General features: G+C 42.7%; 1 protein-coding gene and 2 long non-coding RNA genes across 10 annotated transcripts in view; 1 reads left to right on the top strand and 2 right to left on the bottom strand.

Moving 5' to 3' along the window:
• Positions 1-6,001: 6,001 nt before the first annotated feature.
• On the bottom strand, positions 6,002-7,892 carry LOC135297340 (uncharacterized). Its single transcript, XR_010359354.1, has 2 exons — positions 7,464-7,892; positions 6,002-7,302 (listed from the first exon to the last, which is right to left on the bottom strand). It is a non-coding gene; the product is annotated as an uncharacterized LOC135297340 (long non-coding RNA).
• Positions 7,893-7,962: 70 nt separating this feature from the next.
• Positions 7,963-16,890, top strand: part of RMDN2 (regulator of microtubule dynamics 2) — a 148,095-nt gene continuing 139,167 nt past the window's right edge. For 3 of the 7 annotated variants that reach the window (XM_064414788.1, XM_064414789.1, XM_064414786.1), the window contains exons 1-3: positions 7,963-8,096; positions 11,737-11,986; positions 12,562-12,620. In XM_064414788.1, coding sequence (XP_064270858.1) covers positions 11,944-11,986; positions 12,562-12,620 — 102 coding nt within the window. In that variant the 5' untranslated portion in view covers positions 7,963-8,096; positions 11,737-11,943. Of the gene's footprint in view, positions 8,097-8,253; positions 8,368-11,736; positions 11,987-12,561; positions 12,621-16,028; positions 16,153-16,342; positions 16,449-16,890 lie in introns of those variants that run through there. The other 4 variants (XM_064414787.1, XM_064414792.1, XM_064414790.1 and 1 more) reach the window with 4 other exon arrangements.
• LOC135297341 (uncharacterized) lies at positions 11,770-16,577 on the bottom strand. Of its 2 annotated transcripts, XR_010359356.1 has the most exons (3): positions 16,457-16,577; positions 14,912-15,427; positions 11,770-13,398 (listed from the first exon to the last, which is right to left on the bottom strand). It is a non-coding gene; the product is annotated as an uncharacterized LOC135297341 (long non-coding RNA). The 2 variants fall into 2 exon arrangements; XR_010359355.1 differs by lacking the exon at positions 16,457-16,577 and having other exon boundaries at positions 14,912-16,132.

The raw sequence follows: 16,890 nt of genomic DNA, 5'->3' as shown, positions 1-16,890 counted from the left end.
GTCTTAAAAAAGAAAATATCTTTTTTGCAAGTTTATTTTTTAAGAGAAAACAAATGCCATTTTGAAAATGTTCTCTATGTTTCTAACCTCATTTTTATGTTTCCTTCCTTCATACTAATTGCTCATTCCTGACCAGTTCTGTTTCCCAGTATCCCATTTGAACATCATTACACTCTGGATGTATTCAATCACCTTTTTACCAACTCAGAAGGAGGGGCTAGTAACATGCTATTTTCTCTAGCTTACTTTAATTCAAAGAAAAATAATGTTACTATAGGGACCCTATAGTAAAAAATATACTATAGGATATTTTTTTCTTTTTTTTTTTTATTCTGGCTATTAATGTTATCATCTGATATCCATCAATGAAGACTTTTATTCTGTATATATCCATGTATAATTCAACTGTCTGGAGAATCAGTGTGAACTTTTAAAAATAATTAAAACACTGTACAAGCTCCTTTATAGGTGATAGCAAGTGAAAACCTTGTGCAATTAAAGTATCAGAGCAGGTTTGGTTTGGTTCCCAGATGTGCATATTCCACTTCTCCCATAACTCTCTGAAGACCTCAGTTTGGCTCAGTATATCAAATCTATTAAAAAAACTCCCCTGTGACATCCATGTTAGCACAGAACTGCTTGGCTGCTAGAAGGATTCCAGAGTTTGAATGTTTTCCTGTTGGATGCTGGGCTGTGACATCACCTTGTCCCAAATCCTATTTTTCTGGTTTAAACTGCTCTGCTTTCCCATACTTCCAGCAGTTTAAGCTCCTCTGGCAGCTTGTTAGGTCAGTGGAGAAATTTTTGACTCTTTCATCTGAAGTCTATCAAGAAAATGTTGGTCATGTAGCATGAAGGGAGGGCTTTATTTGCTGAAGTCTGCCTCTCAGGGGAAGTTTATTGGCATATTTGAAGAACTGAGGATGTTTTTGTAGTACAGAAGCCAAGTTGACCATGATAAGACCCTGTGGGGTGGGACACTGGGGTATTTTCTCTGTTTAGTTAAACTCTCATATCTGTGAGTTATTTAAAATGCTGATTAGATTTTATTGAAGACTTGTGATTCTATTTCCTCCAGAGGCCTATAAACATGAGGGTCATCTTAGTCTACGAACAACTCATATTCCAATGCCAAGATCTAAAACAAACAACAAAAATCTCCAAAATCTAACTAAGACAATAGTTGAGTTCCTAAAGACCTATAAATTAATAAACTTTCTAGAATGAAGAGAGGGTGAAGTCTAGGAGAGTAAATGACTTCCCAAAACAATGTGCTAAGCAAGCCAAGGTCAGATCATGGCTTGCTGAAGGCACTGAAAGGACTCCTTTCAGTTGGACATGAATCTAAGGACTCTGACATCCAATAGTACCATGAAATAGGGAACTGTGACCCAAATGTTATGACATATTATGGTCATTTGGACCCAGGACATTTGGAAGGACTATCTACTTTATGGAAAAGAACAACAAAAAACTTCAATTTTCTACATGTGAGACTATCTTGATGTAAGTCTGTGGTGTAGAAGGTACCAGTGGCAATCATTGCTTGAACAGTAATAGGAATTCTTGCTTTAATTTATCTTATCAACACAAACAGAAAGAGCCCACAAATACATAGGGCAAAACTACTTCCAAAATCTTGTCTCTCCTTGCTGAGTGGGTGCTTGTATGTTGTGTGGAACAGATACAGCAGCATGTTGTGCACACAGCCACTGTGCTGAGACTGCTGCCCTCTTGAAACATGCTGTTAAACACTACTCCTGCTGGAAATAGCCTTCCATGTTTGTGACAGTCACCAAAAGAATTACAAATCTGCAACAATTCCATACACTTTGAATCTGAAATACTCAATTTACAAAACTATTAGTTTCATAATTTCCAGGAAATCTGCCCTGCTTTTTCCCATTGGCTGACATGAATGACTTTCATTTCCATCTAACCCACACTGTTTTCTTGTGACAAACACAGAAGCCTCTCCACTCTCTGTAGCAAAGATTGTAGTCATCTACATATGTAAAATATGGAAACACAAATTAAGTAAGCTCTATAATACTTTGCTAGGTGTATGTTGGGTCTTTTCCTCTGCTAAGCTTCTCTGTTTCTATAGGACCACAATTTCACACCAGTTGTGTATCTGCTTTAAACAGCCATATAAATAGGCATCCTCTGGGGAAGAGAGGAGGGGATGCAGTTGATGGGATTTTGACCAAATCATCCACAATGAAGAAAGAATTGTGTGTGATAATGACAGAACAGGATAAATTTGTGGGTCTGGATTTGTAGTATTAGTCTAAAAACCTTTCTCTAACAATGAATATTTTAATAGTCATCAACTATTCAAAGTTTTAATTTTGCAGTATCTTACTAAAAACAAATAGGAAACCTAAATATCTAAAGATGCACTTCTGATTTTCACATATTTGAATCTTAATTTATGAGCACCCATCTGCTACTCTTGACTATTAACCAAAAAGAAATAATGATATTAGAAAAATACAATTATTTCTCAGGATTTTTTTGGTTTGGAATTTTTTCAGTATTTTTTTGTTTGATAGTATACTAGGATATTTTTGCTATTTTTACATATGCTATGTAAAGGATTGTGAGAAATATAACTTCAAGCACTAGGGTTTTTTCAGTCCTAGAGCTGAGGGATCAAACACCCAGCCAAGAAACACCACAGAGGAATGTGTTGAGGGAGTAGCAGTTCAGGTAGATGGTTTGGCATGTTTCCTTCTCTTGCACTGCTAAATTCCAGAGGCCTGCACTTGCCAGGACTCAGTGCAGCCTTCTGCATAAGTTACAGCCCAATGGGGCTCCCAGATTAACTAGACTCACACACCAGAAACCTGTGAGCAATGCTGCAAAAAATGTAACTCTTTGAAAACCAGATCCAGCCTGCAGCAGTAGAAAGGCTGGTATTGATATTCTCACAGTGTGCCCAGAAAATTCCACCTCATCAGCCTCTTGCCATCAGCATTTTAAGAAACCTTTCCAGAGTCTCCTATAAATTATTATTTTTCTGGAACAATATGCCTTTCATGAAGTTAGATAGGTTTTGTCACAAAATATAAGACCCTGAGAAGTTTTCATTTTCTGTTAAACTGCTTTAGAAGTTCTGCAGTAATTTGTTCAGGTCACTTTCTGGCTTTATGCTTATCTAATTTTGTGAAATGCTTTCATAAAGGAAATAATTCATTAATGGTGGTAGCCTTTAGCACAGGCCTAAATGAGGAAGGGAAGTCTGGGTTCCCTGCTGCTGGTGATGGCAGTACATAGGAAATCCTTGCCCAATCCTCCCACCCAGAACTTGGCATGGACGTGGTCAGAGAGCAAAAGGTCAGAGCCTGGGGAAGCGCTACATTGAAGGTGATTACGATTTATTAGGGCTATACACAAACAAATCCTCTGCACTAATTAGGGAGGCTGGCAGAGGAGGGGGTAAATTGCAGCTTAAAAGGAAGACAGGAAGGTGAACTGATAAAAAGTCTCCCTGACTAGCAGCTTGCAGGCACTGCTGTCAACACTGCCTGTTTTCTGTCCCATGCTGAACTACCAAGTTAAAATCAATGCTGCCCATTGCGTGTCATGGTCTCAACAGGACCCTCGTTCCAGCTGTAATCTCTAGAGACTTTATTCAACAGGAATGAACTTGAGCAATACAAAGACAGAGGAACAATAGGAACATTCCATAGAATTCTCAAAATGTTCATCCAGAAGAAATTACAGGCTGTGTGACTTTAAATTACTTGTAGGCTGTGTCTGTAAAGTACTGCTACAGGGAAGGATCAAGGGTTTTCAACAGAGCAAAAAAGATCCTTTCTCAGACTATTTCCTTTGGCATCTAAATATTCCTTTGTCTTATATTTGGAGCGACAGAACCAGGTTTTCCTACTTTCCCTGAACGTCAAATGTCTCTGTGATGGAAAATTGTCTTGTTTAATCTTTTCACAGTGGCTTACTTGGTCTTTGGCTTTACTGGTTCACTCTTGATTCTATAGTCTCCATCTGTAAAGCACACTCAGTGTAGCACTGTCTTAAATTTTGTCTGCTCTTCTTGTTACTAGGAACACAATTTCATTGATGAATGTTTATAACGCAGCTTGAGGAATTTCATCCTCCCCTGGTAAACTGTGTAGGAGATTGCCTTAATGGACAAAGAAAAATGTCTGCTGGACTTTAGCCAGAAGCTTGGACTTGCTTATAAAGAAAATACAAGTAAAACCTCTTGTTGCTGTGTACAGAAAACATATTTTTAAAAACATTCACCTCTCTTCTTACAAAATAAAATGGAACCAGTGAAAGATTTATGTGATTTTCACTATTTTCTGTCAAGTTGCTTAGTCATGACAAGTTTAATTCCACTTCTTGATCAGATATCTTACAAGATATCTGTCTATTTTCTCCAACAAATACCTCTAAACTGGGAAAATAAATTACAGATGACTGTGAAAAAATGAAGACAACTTAAAGTTAAGAGAAGAAAAAAATTGTTATATGCTTCATTTACAGGTGTAAGGAATCTAATTTGAAACAGCAAATTGAAAGTTAAAGCCCAGTTTTAACTTTCCTGAATAGGTTACTTGAGCAAGACTTGGGATATGAATTCAGCAAAGCCATGATGTTAGTTTGATTTATGCTTGTTCAGTTTGTTTCATCAGGGCCTGAAAAAAGACTTTAGGGTTTGAGCTGTTCTGAAGGCTACGTGAGAGCGGGTGTTCCTGTGCTTAAGTTAAATTCCCTGTAGAGCAGCTCCTAACCTCTGCTGAAGAGAAGCAGAATCACCCTGTGTTGTCTGGCTAATCTGTTGTGTTGCATTTATGGTAAAGGAAATATATGTGCTATATTTCACTGCTTGCTGAAATAACCTGTAGATGCCCAGCAGTTTTAAAGAAGAGTTTCAAACAGAATGTAAGCATAGCTGAGCCAGCAGCCAGAATGCACTAATGCCTTTCTCAGCCTGAGAACAGTAATTTGGAACTATGAATCACTCTCTGTGTTTCTTCCCCTCACTCCCTGGTGGAGGTTTAATGCCCTTAACTATATCCCCATGAAAAATGTTATGTGTCAGGAGTGGAAAAGCACAGTAGTCCCATGTAGCTGATGAAATGATTAAAAGTCAATGGGTCCCTTCTGCCAGTGCATCTCAGAAAAGGAAGAGAGGATGCCTTTATTTCTTTATAGCACCTCATCCCTGCTGCTTCTTCTGGGTTGGAGAAGGATGGATGGTCTTTTGGCTGCTGGCATTGCCTGAGGTGCTCTGGAATAGGAGACCAACTGCTGTCTGCTTCATTGGAGCAGAGCCCTGGAGAACCAGAATTTGTCTCCCACATTTCTAGAAAAGACTACCCATCCAAAGTGGCCATGGGAACTTGAACATACTCCCACCTCTCAGGTTCACAGGCTCCCTCACTTTCCCTACTGAGCTGTCAAGAAGCGCAGAAAGCACGTGAGCTGCCGAGAGAGAAAGCCAAGTAAGCCTGCAGGGGAAGCAGGCAGCTTGGGATCCTGCCTGGCTTCTCTCAGAGCCAATGTGCTGCTCAGAAACCTGTCAATTACAGTTGGGGTTTTTTTATTTCCCAGTGGAGAAATTTGCTGTCAGAAATTTCCAGCCAGCTCTGCTCTGTGCTGCTACTGCTGCTCCAAATGAGAAAGCCAAAATGGCCCAGAGGGCCTCACACAGGGAAGGTGCAGGGCCTGGGGAGCCCTGGCATGACAGCAGGTCTGCAGCCCTGGCTGCCACAATCCAAGCACGAATGCACTTCCGAAATGTCAGATGTTCCCTCCAGAATTACGTATGCACATTCACTCTAGTGTGACCGCCAAAACAGTGCATGTGCCTTGCCAGGGACTTCAAAGGCTTTTCTACAACACTGTTGTGCTCTGATAAAAAGTTCTGCTTCTTATTAGAGTCCTAGTCCTGGTCAATATTCTTTGAATTTAAGAGAAAAGTGAATTCTTCTGATTTTTTTTTTTTTTTTGGCATAAAGAAGGATATGCCTTTTTACAAATTAAACTGTTTAAGAACTTGCATTTTTTTACCTTGCCTGTCTGAAATAGCCAAGCTGGACAATGTGTCTATCTGATATACACAGAACTACAATAATTACAGGGTCCAAAACTATTACCACTGAAGCTGGACTCTTCAAATGAATTGGGACAGTGGTCCTGATGGGTAAGATTGTAGAAGTGTTACTATGACTGGCTGGCTCAGCTTATACAACAAATCAGTTATGTTATTTTCTTAAATAATAACTCTCCATGTACTACCTTTTTCCATATATTAGAAAGTGAAACATGATGAAAATATCTGCTTAGTGCACTAAGTTTTTTACCTTCACAAGGTATTTAGAAGTAGATATTAGTAAATAAAGTAGGGGTTAAGTAGTAATTTGACTGGTTAACTAAAGTGCCTAAAATGATGCTGTTTCTAGCTCAGTTTGAACTAATTTTTATTATGCATTACAGCTGAACAGTGATTGTGGTCTTAGAACCATCACAGATAAAGATGACCATTGCCTCAGAGCAATTAAAATATTTAAAAAAAAAGGAAAGAAAGATGCAGATAAGCAAAAATGCATTGAGAAACCCGTGTTTGTTTATAAATAGTGGCCAAGCTTGTTTGCTGCACCAGACTGCTGTTCAGTACAACTCTAGAGGAGAAGGCAGCCAAGATAAGCAGGGAAGTCGCCACAGATTCGTGATATTCTGCTCGTCCTCCTGTTTCAGTTCAAAATAGATTGCAGGACATTTTGCCAAAGGTTGTAAATAAAGTCACCCTTTTTACTACCAAAGAGATAATGAGTATCACATGGGCTGGCCTCCCATATAACGCAATCCAATACGTGCCTCAAATAATTTCCATGACAAGGATGTCTTGCAAGTGGCAGAGGTCAGTATACCCTAGGCACATAAAGGGCAAGACTGAAGTCTACAGACTGAAGCAGTTGGACAGTTACTGACACTGAACTTGAAGAGTTGTTCCCTTTTCAAGGGGCCTTTTTCCCCAGAGATGTTACAGAAAACCTATAGCTGTGTACCCTGGTGACACATGTAAATTCAGGAGGTAGGAATCCAGGTCATGACCACCTTGGTAACAGAAACAAGCTCTCTTGGCATTTAAAATTTTACAGAGACTTTCTCCACCTTCTTTGTTTCTACCTTTACTTTTCATTTGTGGTTTTTCTGCTTCTGAGCATTTGTTCTACTGCTTCCCTTTCTCTTTGGGTTGTTTTATTTTGGGGTGGGTTTTTTGTTTTGTTTTGTTTTGTTTTTAAGACTTGAAGGACACACCACTCTGAGCTGAATTTTTCTTGTTAAGGGACAACTTACACAGAGGCACACCATGATAATTCAATCATTCGGATCTACACTAGAAACAGGAGCATATACTACAAATATATGCTGCTCTCTTAACTAGTCCTGAGATCTGATAGTGTGCCTCTGGTACAGGTATAGGATACAAGGTGTTGTCTTTCCTTTCTTAATTTGTATCTCTTGCACCCTTTCTCCTACAACAATTGCAATTAGCGATGCAATTCCGTAAGATGAGCCAAATCAGTCACTTTTCTCCTTCAGCTCCCGGCCACGCCGCTCCTGCCTTTTTTCTCACAAAGGGCTTTGCCTTGAGCTGATTCAACCCAGCAACCTGGCAGAACAGTGACAACAAAACCGCGGTTTTCTGCGCCAAGGCAGTGAGCTGAGCTATCTAATGAATGCTGGATTCAAGGAAGGATGTAAGAGTACTGCTTTGGATGACAGCAGGAACCCGTGGCAGGCCGCTGCCACCCGATCTCTCCAAATGCACCCGCGAAGCACCGGAGAGGCGAGGAACCCCGGCCATGGGCGTGCTTTAGGACGTTTCCTTCCTTCCCTCGTATCCAGGGGCGTATCCAAGGGCGCCGCCGGCTCTGGCCCAGCGGCAGGGAGCGAAGGCTGAGCGCGACCCGCCCCTGGCGGCCGCGGCGCTCGGCCGCCACCCTGTGGTGCCGCTGGGTGCGGCCGCGTCTGAGGGCGCCCCGGAGAGGCGGAGGACGGGATGGCATTCCCTTAGGGACAGTGACCCGTGTGGCTGCCGGGCGCCTCAAGAGCCTGTGGTATGTGGGGAGATACTCGGGGACCCGGTGGGCTCCGCGCCCCTCCTGCCCCAGAGGCATGCAGGCCCTGTATGGCGCAGTGCACGGTGTGGCTCCTGTGCCCTGCTGTCCCGGGGGAAACCGTCCCCTCACGGCCCTGCTGAAACCGGGCAGCGACGCTGCTTCTCACGCTGCGTTGCCAGGCTGTTGTGTAACCCGGCTCCTCTGACAGCTCGAGCCTGCAGGCTGTGCCTGCCCATGCCTAGCACGGACCGCCTTGCTTTTGTGCCAGGTGTGTGCTTTGGCACGGGTACGCCTTCTCCCCGCCTCCCCCCAGCCGTGTGTGAGCCCCGCTGCCCCGCCCCGAGCTCCGGTGGCAGCGTTCCTCGGCAGGAGGCGGCTTTGGGGTCGGACAGACGCCAGCCCTCGGCAGGAGGCGACTTTGGGGTCGGACAGACCCCGACCCTCGGCAGGAGGCGGCTTTGGGGTCGGACAGACCCCGACCCTCGGCAGGAGGCGGCTTTGGGGTCGGACAGACCCCGACCCTCGGCAGGAGGCGGCTTTGGGGTCGGACAGACCCCGACCCTCGGCAGGAGGCGGCTTTGGGGTCGGACAGACCCCGACCCTCGGCAGGAGGCGGCTGTTGCCGCTTTGGGCTGAGGAGGCGGTGGCGGTGTGGCCGTGGGGCAGGTGCTGTCCTCAGGCCGCTGTGTGGCCTCGGGGCAATCTTTGGGCCACCGTGCCTTAAACCAGCCCTACAAAAGCTCTGCTGTTGGCAGAAGGGAAGAACCAGGCTGCTGGTGATCCATGCGTGGCCTTGGAGGCAGCCAGTACCTGGCTTTTGCCCTGACCTCCCTAACCTGGTGTTGCTCGATGTGCACAGTCCCACCTTGCCCTCCAAACTCCCACTTCCAAGCCTGCACAAGCAGTTCCAAACATGGTGGCCTAGAGGCATAACTGCATCATGGCAGTGGCATGATATTGTTTTTTAGTGAAAATATCAAAGAATTTTTAAATGTTGTTGCTCAACATTGGTTTGCAGCCCTACACAAATGAGTAGACTGTACCCAGAGATGAAACAGATTTCCTATTCTGCACATTTACAAATGCCGTTTTCACCCTCATTTGAGATAATGCTGCAGTAAGTTAAAAAATAAGCAGTTTTTTTAGCATTCTTTCTGTATTTTGGAATCTGGTTCTGATGCTAAATAGTGCAATGGATACCTTATCTACACCATTTGATGCCTCACATGCTGTTGGCTCTTCAGAGTAACTCTTGATTAATGTCAGACTTGTTCAGGGTGTAGTGCTAAATTTTATGCATATTTCAAACTTCTTGCTCAGTAGGACTTGTAGCTGTGTGAGGAATACAGATCTATAGACTCCTTTAAAAGTGTTTTAAATTTAAAAAATGCTTTTTAAAACATAGGAATTTGAAAAAGGGATTGTTTCACAACTGGAAGATAAACCATATTTTAGTATATATCAAATCTATCATAATACTTTCGGAAATTTTTTTTTTTTGCCCTTTGGAAGGGCAGGGCTGTATTTGACTCTTCTAGGTTTTTTGGTTGCTTAAGTCCTGCTTTCGCAATCCAAGACTATTGAGTGAAATATAAAATGTTTCTTTTATGAAAACAGATGATCTTGAAAAGCTGCTTAGACCTGGTAAAGTGGATTATAACAGTATGCAATAGAAGTCTGTCAAAAATTCTATGTGCCTGTTGACATACAAATCTGTATTTCTATGTGCTTTTGCAAACTGGAAAACAAACGCAAACCGAATAAAAACATGTTTCAGTTGTTTGTACAATTTCTTCCTAGCTCTGGAATCTTACTCTGTTATTATCAGAAAAAAAACCAACCTGGTATTTCAGTTTGACGATCAAAGCATGTGCCAATGAAAATTCTTCTAAAACAACTACTTTGGCAAAAAATCTGCCTGTTTCATAGAAATACTGTAGTGTTGCCCAAGACACTTTTCTATCTTTTCATTAGATAGATGGATTTTTGAAATTGCATATTGCACAGCCATACAGTAGCTTTAAATAGTGTCTCCAGAATGTCCTGGGAGGGATTTTGTTACTTCTGCTAGAATGCAGTTCAAAGTTCTGGACCACACTGAATAATGGTTCCCCTTTGGAACCATTGGATGGTTAGCCTAATGCATTAATCACACAAACACAGGTTTTCTAAATTAGAAAGAAATGTGCAAACATTTAAAAGGCTATCATTGCAATTCTTGACAATGACTCAATATCTCAACTTTTGCATGTGTTGCAGTTGCTGCTGCCTTTTTTTCCCACAAGATAGCAGCACTGTAACTATGAATGAGCAAAGCACTTGTGAGTCTATCTCACCAAAATTCAGAAAGCCCATCTGGTTTATTTACTCTTTAGGAACCTGCAGCTCAGAATCACAAGGAAAATTTCTTAAATTCTTCCCAGGATAGGCTGCAAACACCAATTAAAATCTACATTTACATTTTACTTTAATATGTATTTGTTTATGAAAAAGCACATCAGGTGTCTTGAAACCATCTGCAAAACTAAAATGCTGTGTACATAAATATATTTGTGTGAGTGTGTATGTGTGGGTGCATTGCATACAGTAATAATCTTGTTACTGCATACAACAAAACCCTTTGAAGTAGTTAAGTGTTTGTTTATGCTTCCCCTTCACTCACCTGGTTTCACCACTTTTCCTCGTGCTTTTAGCTGCACTTACTGATTGTCACTGTTCAAAAGTGCTCCCACGATGAAGGAGGAGCCCCTTTGCCAGCACTCAGCAATTGCCAGCAGGAGGTGAACTCCCCGCCGTGTTCACTGCCCTCAGTGGTTGTGTAACCCACATCAAACTCCCAGTGTAAATATGTGTGTAGACATAGACATACAACCCTTTGGGTTGGGTCAGGTGTGCACCTCGCAGGCAAATCTCCCAATTGTCCCAGCTTGGCAAGCTTTGCTTGCCACGTACCAGGCATAGAACACCTGGCTGCACTTTGGGAATATCCATTGCAGACGTGCAGCAGAGGCACTGCGGCCACCAACGGGCACACAACTCCTGTGATCAGGCTGGAGATGGCAAAAGTTAACCCAGGGCACAGCATGGATGTCATGGCATCAGCACCAGCTGCTTGGCCCAGAGACTCACTCCTGTCAGACCCCACTGCTTGCTGATGTACACAAAGCCTTAGTGGCCTAGATGGAAACTTGAAATCAGAAAGGAAAAATTTTTATAAGCTCACAAGTGGTAGCAGAGAAGAGGGACAGAAATGATGGAAGAACAGACCACATCACCTGAATGATGATTTTTTAAATGTGAAATTGTAGATATCCTAGGGCCATCAGGCAATATTTACTGGAGTACAGGAAGAGGCATGCTGCCATTTGCAGGTGGAAACAGTAAAGCTCCTTAAAATACTTCAGTATGCTCTGAAATAGCATATTTATAGAGAAGCTGGGAAAAGGGATACTTTTCATTCAGTAAAAGAAAATACAGTGGGTGATGTAGAATATAATGTGCACACACACACACACATCTTTATAAAGACTTTGATTCTTTTTAACTCCCAAGGAACATATACATATACACGTAAAATATATTTTTATACACACATATTATTTATGACTGTTCATATATGTTTCCTCTTTTTACCCAGGCACTCCAAGGACAATTTCTTTTTGTGAAGAAATCAGGCAGTGCCGCGAAATTACATCGGATGTAACCTTGCTTATTTTTTCGTATTGTTATCAACACAACATATGCAAACTATTTTGGGCTGCCAACTCTCATCTCTTACATCAAGGAAATTGAATCATCTACCTTGGCCTACAAAAATTAACAGAGCTTGTATAAATATATTTTGATGATGTCCTTGAGATTTCTGGAGACACAAAGAAGCAGGAACAGTACGTACATTTTTTCTTTTGCTGTTTGAAAAGCCATGCCATCAGTGACCATTTGTACTTAGCTGAAATTGCACCACTGCATCCTATCAACACAATAAATAAATAAACAGATGATTGTGAGTGCAGTTGAACTAACGAAGCCAGGTTTCCTATGAGGTTATAACTTGTAATTCTGTTCGCTCACATCTGATAAAATGTGACCTCTGCTTTAGCTTTTCCTGTTCTTGCAAAATGCTTTTCTCCTGTGTGGATTCTCAGTTTTGCACCAAGGGATAAGCAATCTTCCCCACAGCAGTAACTCTAATTCAGAAATTTCTTCTTTAAAAGATCAACTAATTCAATCAAATTTGTTAGAGTTTCTCAGTTGAATTTGACTGAGACTGGCCAAAGATTCAAAAATACTGGGGTGGAGGGAGAGGTACAGTTACATTTGCATGCATGGAGACAAAGGCAGAGGCAGCCTCATCTCCCCAGGGAACTGTGCTAAGCAGTATATCTTTATTTCAAGAAAACAGAAAAGATCAGTGTGCTATTACCCATTTCCTTTTAACTTTAACTGATTAATTTCTCACTAGGGGCACTGGACAACTGTTCAGGCCAAAAGCAGCAGAGAATACTGACAAGTCCGACTGAGGTAAGATATAACTTTATTTTTATAGCAAAAAATTCAGAATAATTTAACCAAACTTGACAGAACAGTGACTTCTGATTGTTCTGACATCCAGACAGGTTTTCTGGCAGGCTGGTTGCAAGTCTGGTCAAAGGTATTTAAGCTTTCACAATGTTTGGTGACATATTAACAATATTTGACTTTACGCCTACAAGACAACTGGTGAAGTAATAAGTATGAACTGCTACTATCTCATTAAAGGTTTCTGTATCTGTTACAAGCAATAGATTAATCTCTTGGGAGTGGGGAGGGAGGGGCATTTCTGAAAGAACAGCATATCATGAAAGAAAATGGACAGAAGAATTACAGCTAAAGAAAATTATGAAAATAGTAAAATACAAATGCCTTCCAAACAGAAGTGAAAGCACCAGTAGATTATACTTACCTTGTCTGGAAACAGAATGCATCCATTACTTACTATATAATGCCTCTCTGATCCATTGAACACAAGCCCTCAATAATGTCCTAACTTTTCTAATATGACACAAAAATCTTGTCCAAGTTCAAAATTTCCCTAAAGACCAGTAAACTGCCTGTCCTGGTTTTACAAAAATAGTGGTGTAAGAAGGCTGGTGCCCTGTGCAGGTGTGTCAGTGTTGCAGCACTGGTGTGCTAAGTTCATTCCTGTGTGTCTGCCTGGGGCCGGGGGTGGAGGGAGGCAGGATGATCACAAGGTCTTGCCACTCCAAAGTGCTGGCCTTCTTGAAACTTCCTGGAGTGGCCCTTCAATACTTCCAAGAGTCTACAAAAAAGAGGGAAAGTGGCTTTTTACTTGCGCAAATAATGATAGGATAAGTAGGTTTAGAGTAAAAGAAGAGAGATTTCGATTAGATGTTAGGAAGCAATTCTTTACTTAGAAGCACTGGAACAGGTGCCCAGAGAAGCTGTGGATGCCCCATCCTTGGAAGTGTTCAAGGCCATGTTGGATGCAGCCTGAACAACCTGTTCTAGTGAAAGATGTCCCTGCCCATCACAGGACAGTTGGAATTTGATGATCAGCCTTCCAACCCAAACCACTCTATGATTCTACAATTCTATGTTCTTGACATATTCTGTCACAACTGGCTGAAATTAAGCTCCATGTTCAGCAGTTAGTGGGTGGAGAAAGTATCATGGTATGGCTTGTCAGAAGGACAACACATGGACAACCTGGGGGCATAAACTTTGTGTTCTTAGGAAATAAGGCTGAAAATACACTAAAAATATTTGGGGCTAACCATTTTATAACAGATGGTTGTCTGGACTTTTTTTTTAGGACTTCAGGTACAACTTTTTTTTCAACTAGGAAAAATTCATATGCAGAAGAATACTACTTTACTAAAAATATTTTTTTTGGTTTTTTTAGAACATATGTCATATTTGGGCCAATTGAATTATGTCAAATCTAGGTAAATTGATGTTTAGTTCTCCAGCTTGGAAAGCTGCTGTGTTCCAGCAAGTTTCTAAATATAAGCAATAACATCTTTGAACCAGACAGGTGACCTGATTTTCATAGTTGCTACATATCCAGGCAGCTGTAGATGGTAGCTCTCCTGGGCCTTTATTTTTGAAAACAGTTCTCCTTGTCTAAGGCCTGCAGCCTGAGACAGTCACTTTGGAAAATCTTCAAAAATACTCACTTAGCTTTTTGCAGCCATAATATTTTATTTTTTTTTTCAGCTCTGTGCTATGTTTGCCCTCAAATTAATTATCTTTTTAAAATCCTTTCCTGTTTTAATTGGCTCATGGAAAGATTTTGGCATAATATACTGAAAAAAGGGAAAACAAAAATTAAAGTTTTTCCAACACATTTATATTACCATTCCTGAATACTTGAAACACTATCAGCATACGGAGATTTATGTTTTCTTGTTCCATTTTAAAACACTGAGGGATTTTGTATCTTAAAACCACTACTTATAGTGAAATTTGTTAAAATAATTGAGTTTAGTGAGGTTTCTATAAATTGAAGAGATTTCCATCCTTTGTTTAAAATTTTCAAATTACAAACATATGAACAGATTATACATTTTGTTATTATATTGTAACTGGGAAACCTGCAAAATAGTGAAACATTCATTTCTTCATTCTAACAAATTTCTACCTTTGTCTCAGATTGTAGTTTGGTCTCATAAGGGTAATTTCATCTTCAGGATCTTAATGAAGAATTATTTTAGAGATGTAGTTGGTTTAAACTAATTTTTTTTTGCAATAAATAGACATTAGACTGATTTACTAATGTGTACTAAGACTGGAAAATCTTGAGTTCTTGGTACCTGTTTTGGGTTCTTTTTTTGTTTTGAACAGCACTCTGCTCACTTTTTAAAGGCAATTAGTATGTTTTTTGAGAATTGTGTTCCTTGTTTCTGATTCATATGGTTGAGGACAATTTCAGCTGCTGAAGAGCTTTTTCCGTTGCGCAGACACAGTGATTTCCATGATGGTTTCCTCAAGCCATCACACAGAGCAACATGAGTTTTATGCTTGTAAATTGTGACAGGATGTTGTGCACAGGCTCTCCACAAGCCTTCAGGAAGACAAATGATCAGAGCAGGTTGTCTGTGGTGATCCTTCTTCCATCCGAAGGGAGAAACAAGAGCCAGATAATTTTGTCATAAAGGGCAAAGGAGAGTCTTGTGAGAGTCACCAATTAAAGTGATCTCAGATGGGGCACAGGAGCAATACCTCCCACACTCTGATATATCCAAGTTCTGTGCCTCTACTCTGCTCTGGTGAGATTCCACCTCCATTGCTGCATCCAGCTCTGGGGGTCGCCAACACAGGACACTGATCTGTTGGAATGAGTCCAGATGAGGAAAACCAGGTTAATCAGAGGGATGAAGCACCCGTCCTGTGAAAAATGCTGAGAGAACTGGGATTGTTCAGCCTGGAAAAGAGAAGGCTTTGTTGTGACCTAATTGTGGCCTGGGACCTGAAAGGAACTTAGAGGAAAGATGGGATAATACCATTTACAAGAGCATGGAGTGACAGACAAGGGGAAGTGGGTTCAGATTGAAAGACAATAGATTTAGATTAGACACTAGTAAAAAATGCTTTACTGTGAGGGTGGTGAGGCACTGGGACAGATTGCCCAGGGAAGCTGGGATACCTGACCCTGGAGGTGTTTATGGCCAAGCTGGATGGGGCTTGGAGCAACTTGTTCTAGTGGGAGGTGTCCCTGCCTATGGCAGGGGGACTGGAACTAGATGGTCTTTAAGGTTCCCTTCCACCCCAAACCACTCTAAGATTATATGGTAAGTTCCTCCAGACTTTGGGCAATCTAATAATGGACTTTGGTGAAATCAGTTTCGGGTCCCTAGATGGCTTAAATTGCAATGAAGTTTTTGTGCCGGGAATGCCCGTCTTCCTGGCAACTGGGCGGGGTTTCTCCGTGATTTTGCAGCTTCAGGTCTCCACCATTGCAGTGGAAACACAATTTCTCTGTGGCCTAGAAGTAGCAAAAGGTTAAATCGGTGAAATCGAGAGGCCACCAAATTGAGGACAGACACAGGAACAGGTACATTCGCTCTAGAACGGCGTGTTTCGAGCCATGTCCGCGGCAGGTGCAGCCGGCGTCCCGCAGCAGCGCGGCCCGCCGGCATTCCCAGCGCTGCGGGAATCCCTCCTCCCCCGGCAGCGCGCGTCACCCGGGCGGCCCGGCCGGCGGCGCGGCCCAGGCCCGGCCCCCTCGATCCGGGCATCGCCGCCCCGGGGCGGCTCCGCCGCCGCCCCCTGAGCCGCGGCGGGAGAGCCCCGGGCTCCTGGCCGGACGCGCTGCTGCTCCCGGCTCGGCTCGGCCCGGCCCGGCCGTACGTACGTACCGGGGCGGCGCTGGGCTCGGGGCCGGCGCTGCCGGGGCGGCTGGGCCCGGGGTGGGGCGGCTGCGGGGCGGGCAGGAGCGAGCGCGGGGCTCCGCAGCCCTCGCTCGGCGCGGTGGGGCTGGGGGAGCGGCGTGACGCCCCTCCGGGCGGCGCTCCGGCCTGACAGCTGGGTTTCCGCCTCCTTGCAGTGGCGGAAAATCCGATTATATGAGTTTCTCGCATTAAAACAAACAAATCCCGGGATGCCGGGACGGTTAAGATTGAAGGCTGAGGTCCTGCCCACGTGCCAGCGCCCTTCACACCCCTAAACCCACTTTGGTCTTGTTTTTGCCACCTCGTATTGTGGAATCTGCCAAAAGTGCAACTTTGTGTCTGCAGTTCTTCCTGCCTATGTTTTCGTGATTTCAGAGCAGAGCAAGTCGCTTGCGTAGAGC

Source organism: Passer domesticus, chromosome 3 (assembly GCF_036417665.1).
Source record: "Passer domesticus isolate bPasDom1 chromosome 3, bPasDom1.hap1, whole genome shotgun sequence".
Classification (NCBI taxonomy): domain Eukaryota; kingdom Metazoa; phylum Chordata; class Aves; order Passeriformes; family Passeridae; genus Passer; species Passer domesticus.
Note: the sequence above shows the minus strand (reverse complement) of the source record. Positions and strands in the feature narration are given on the sequence as shown.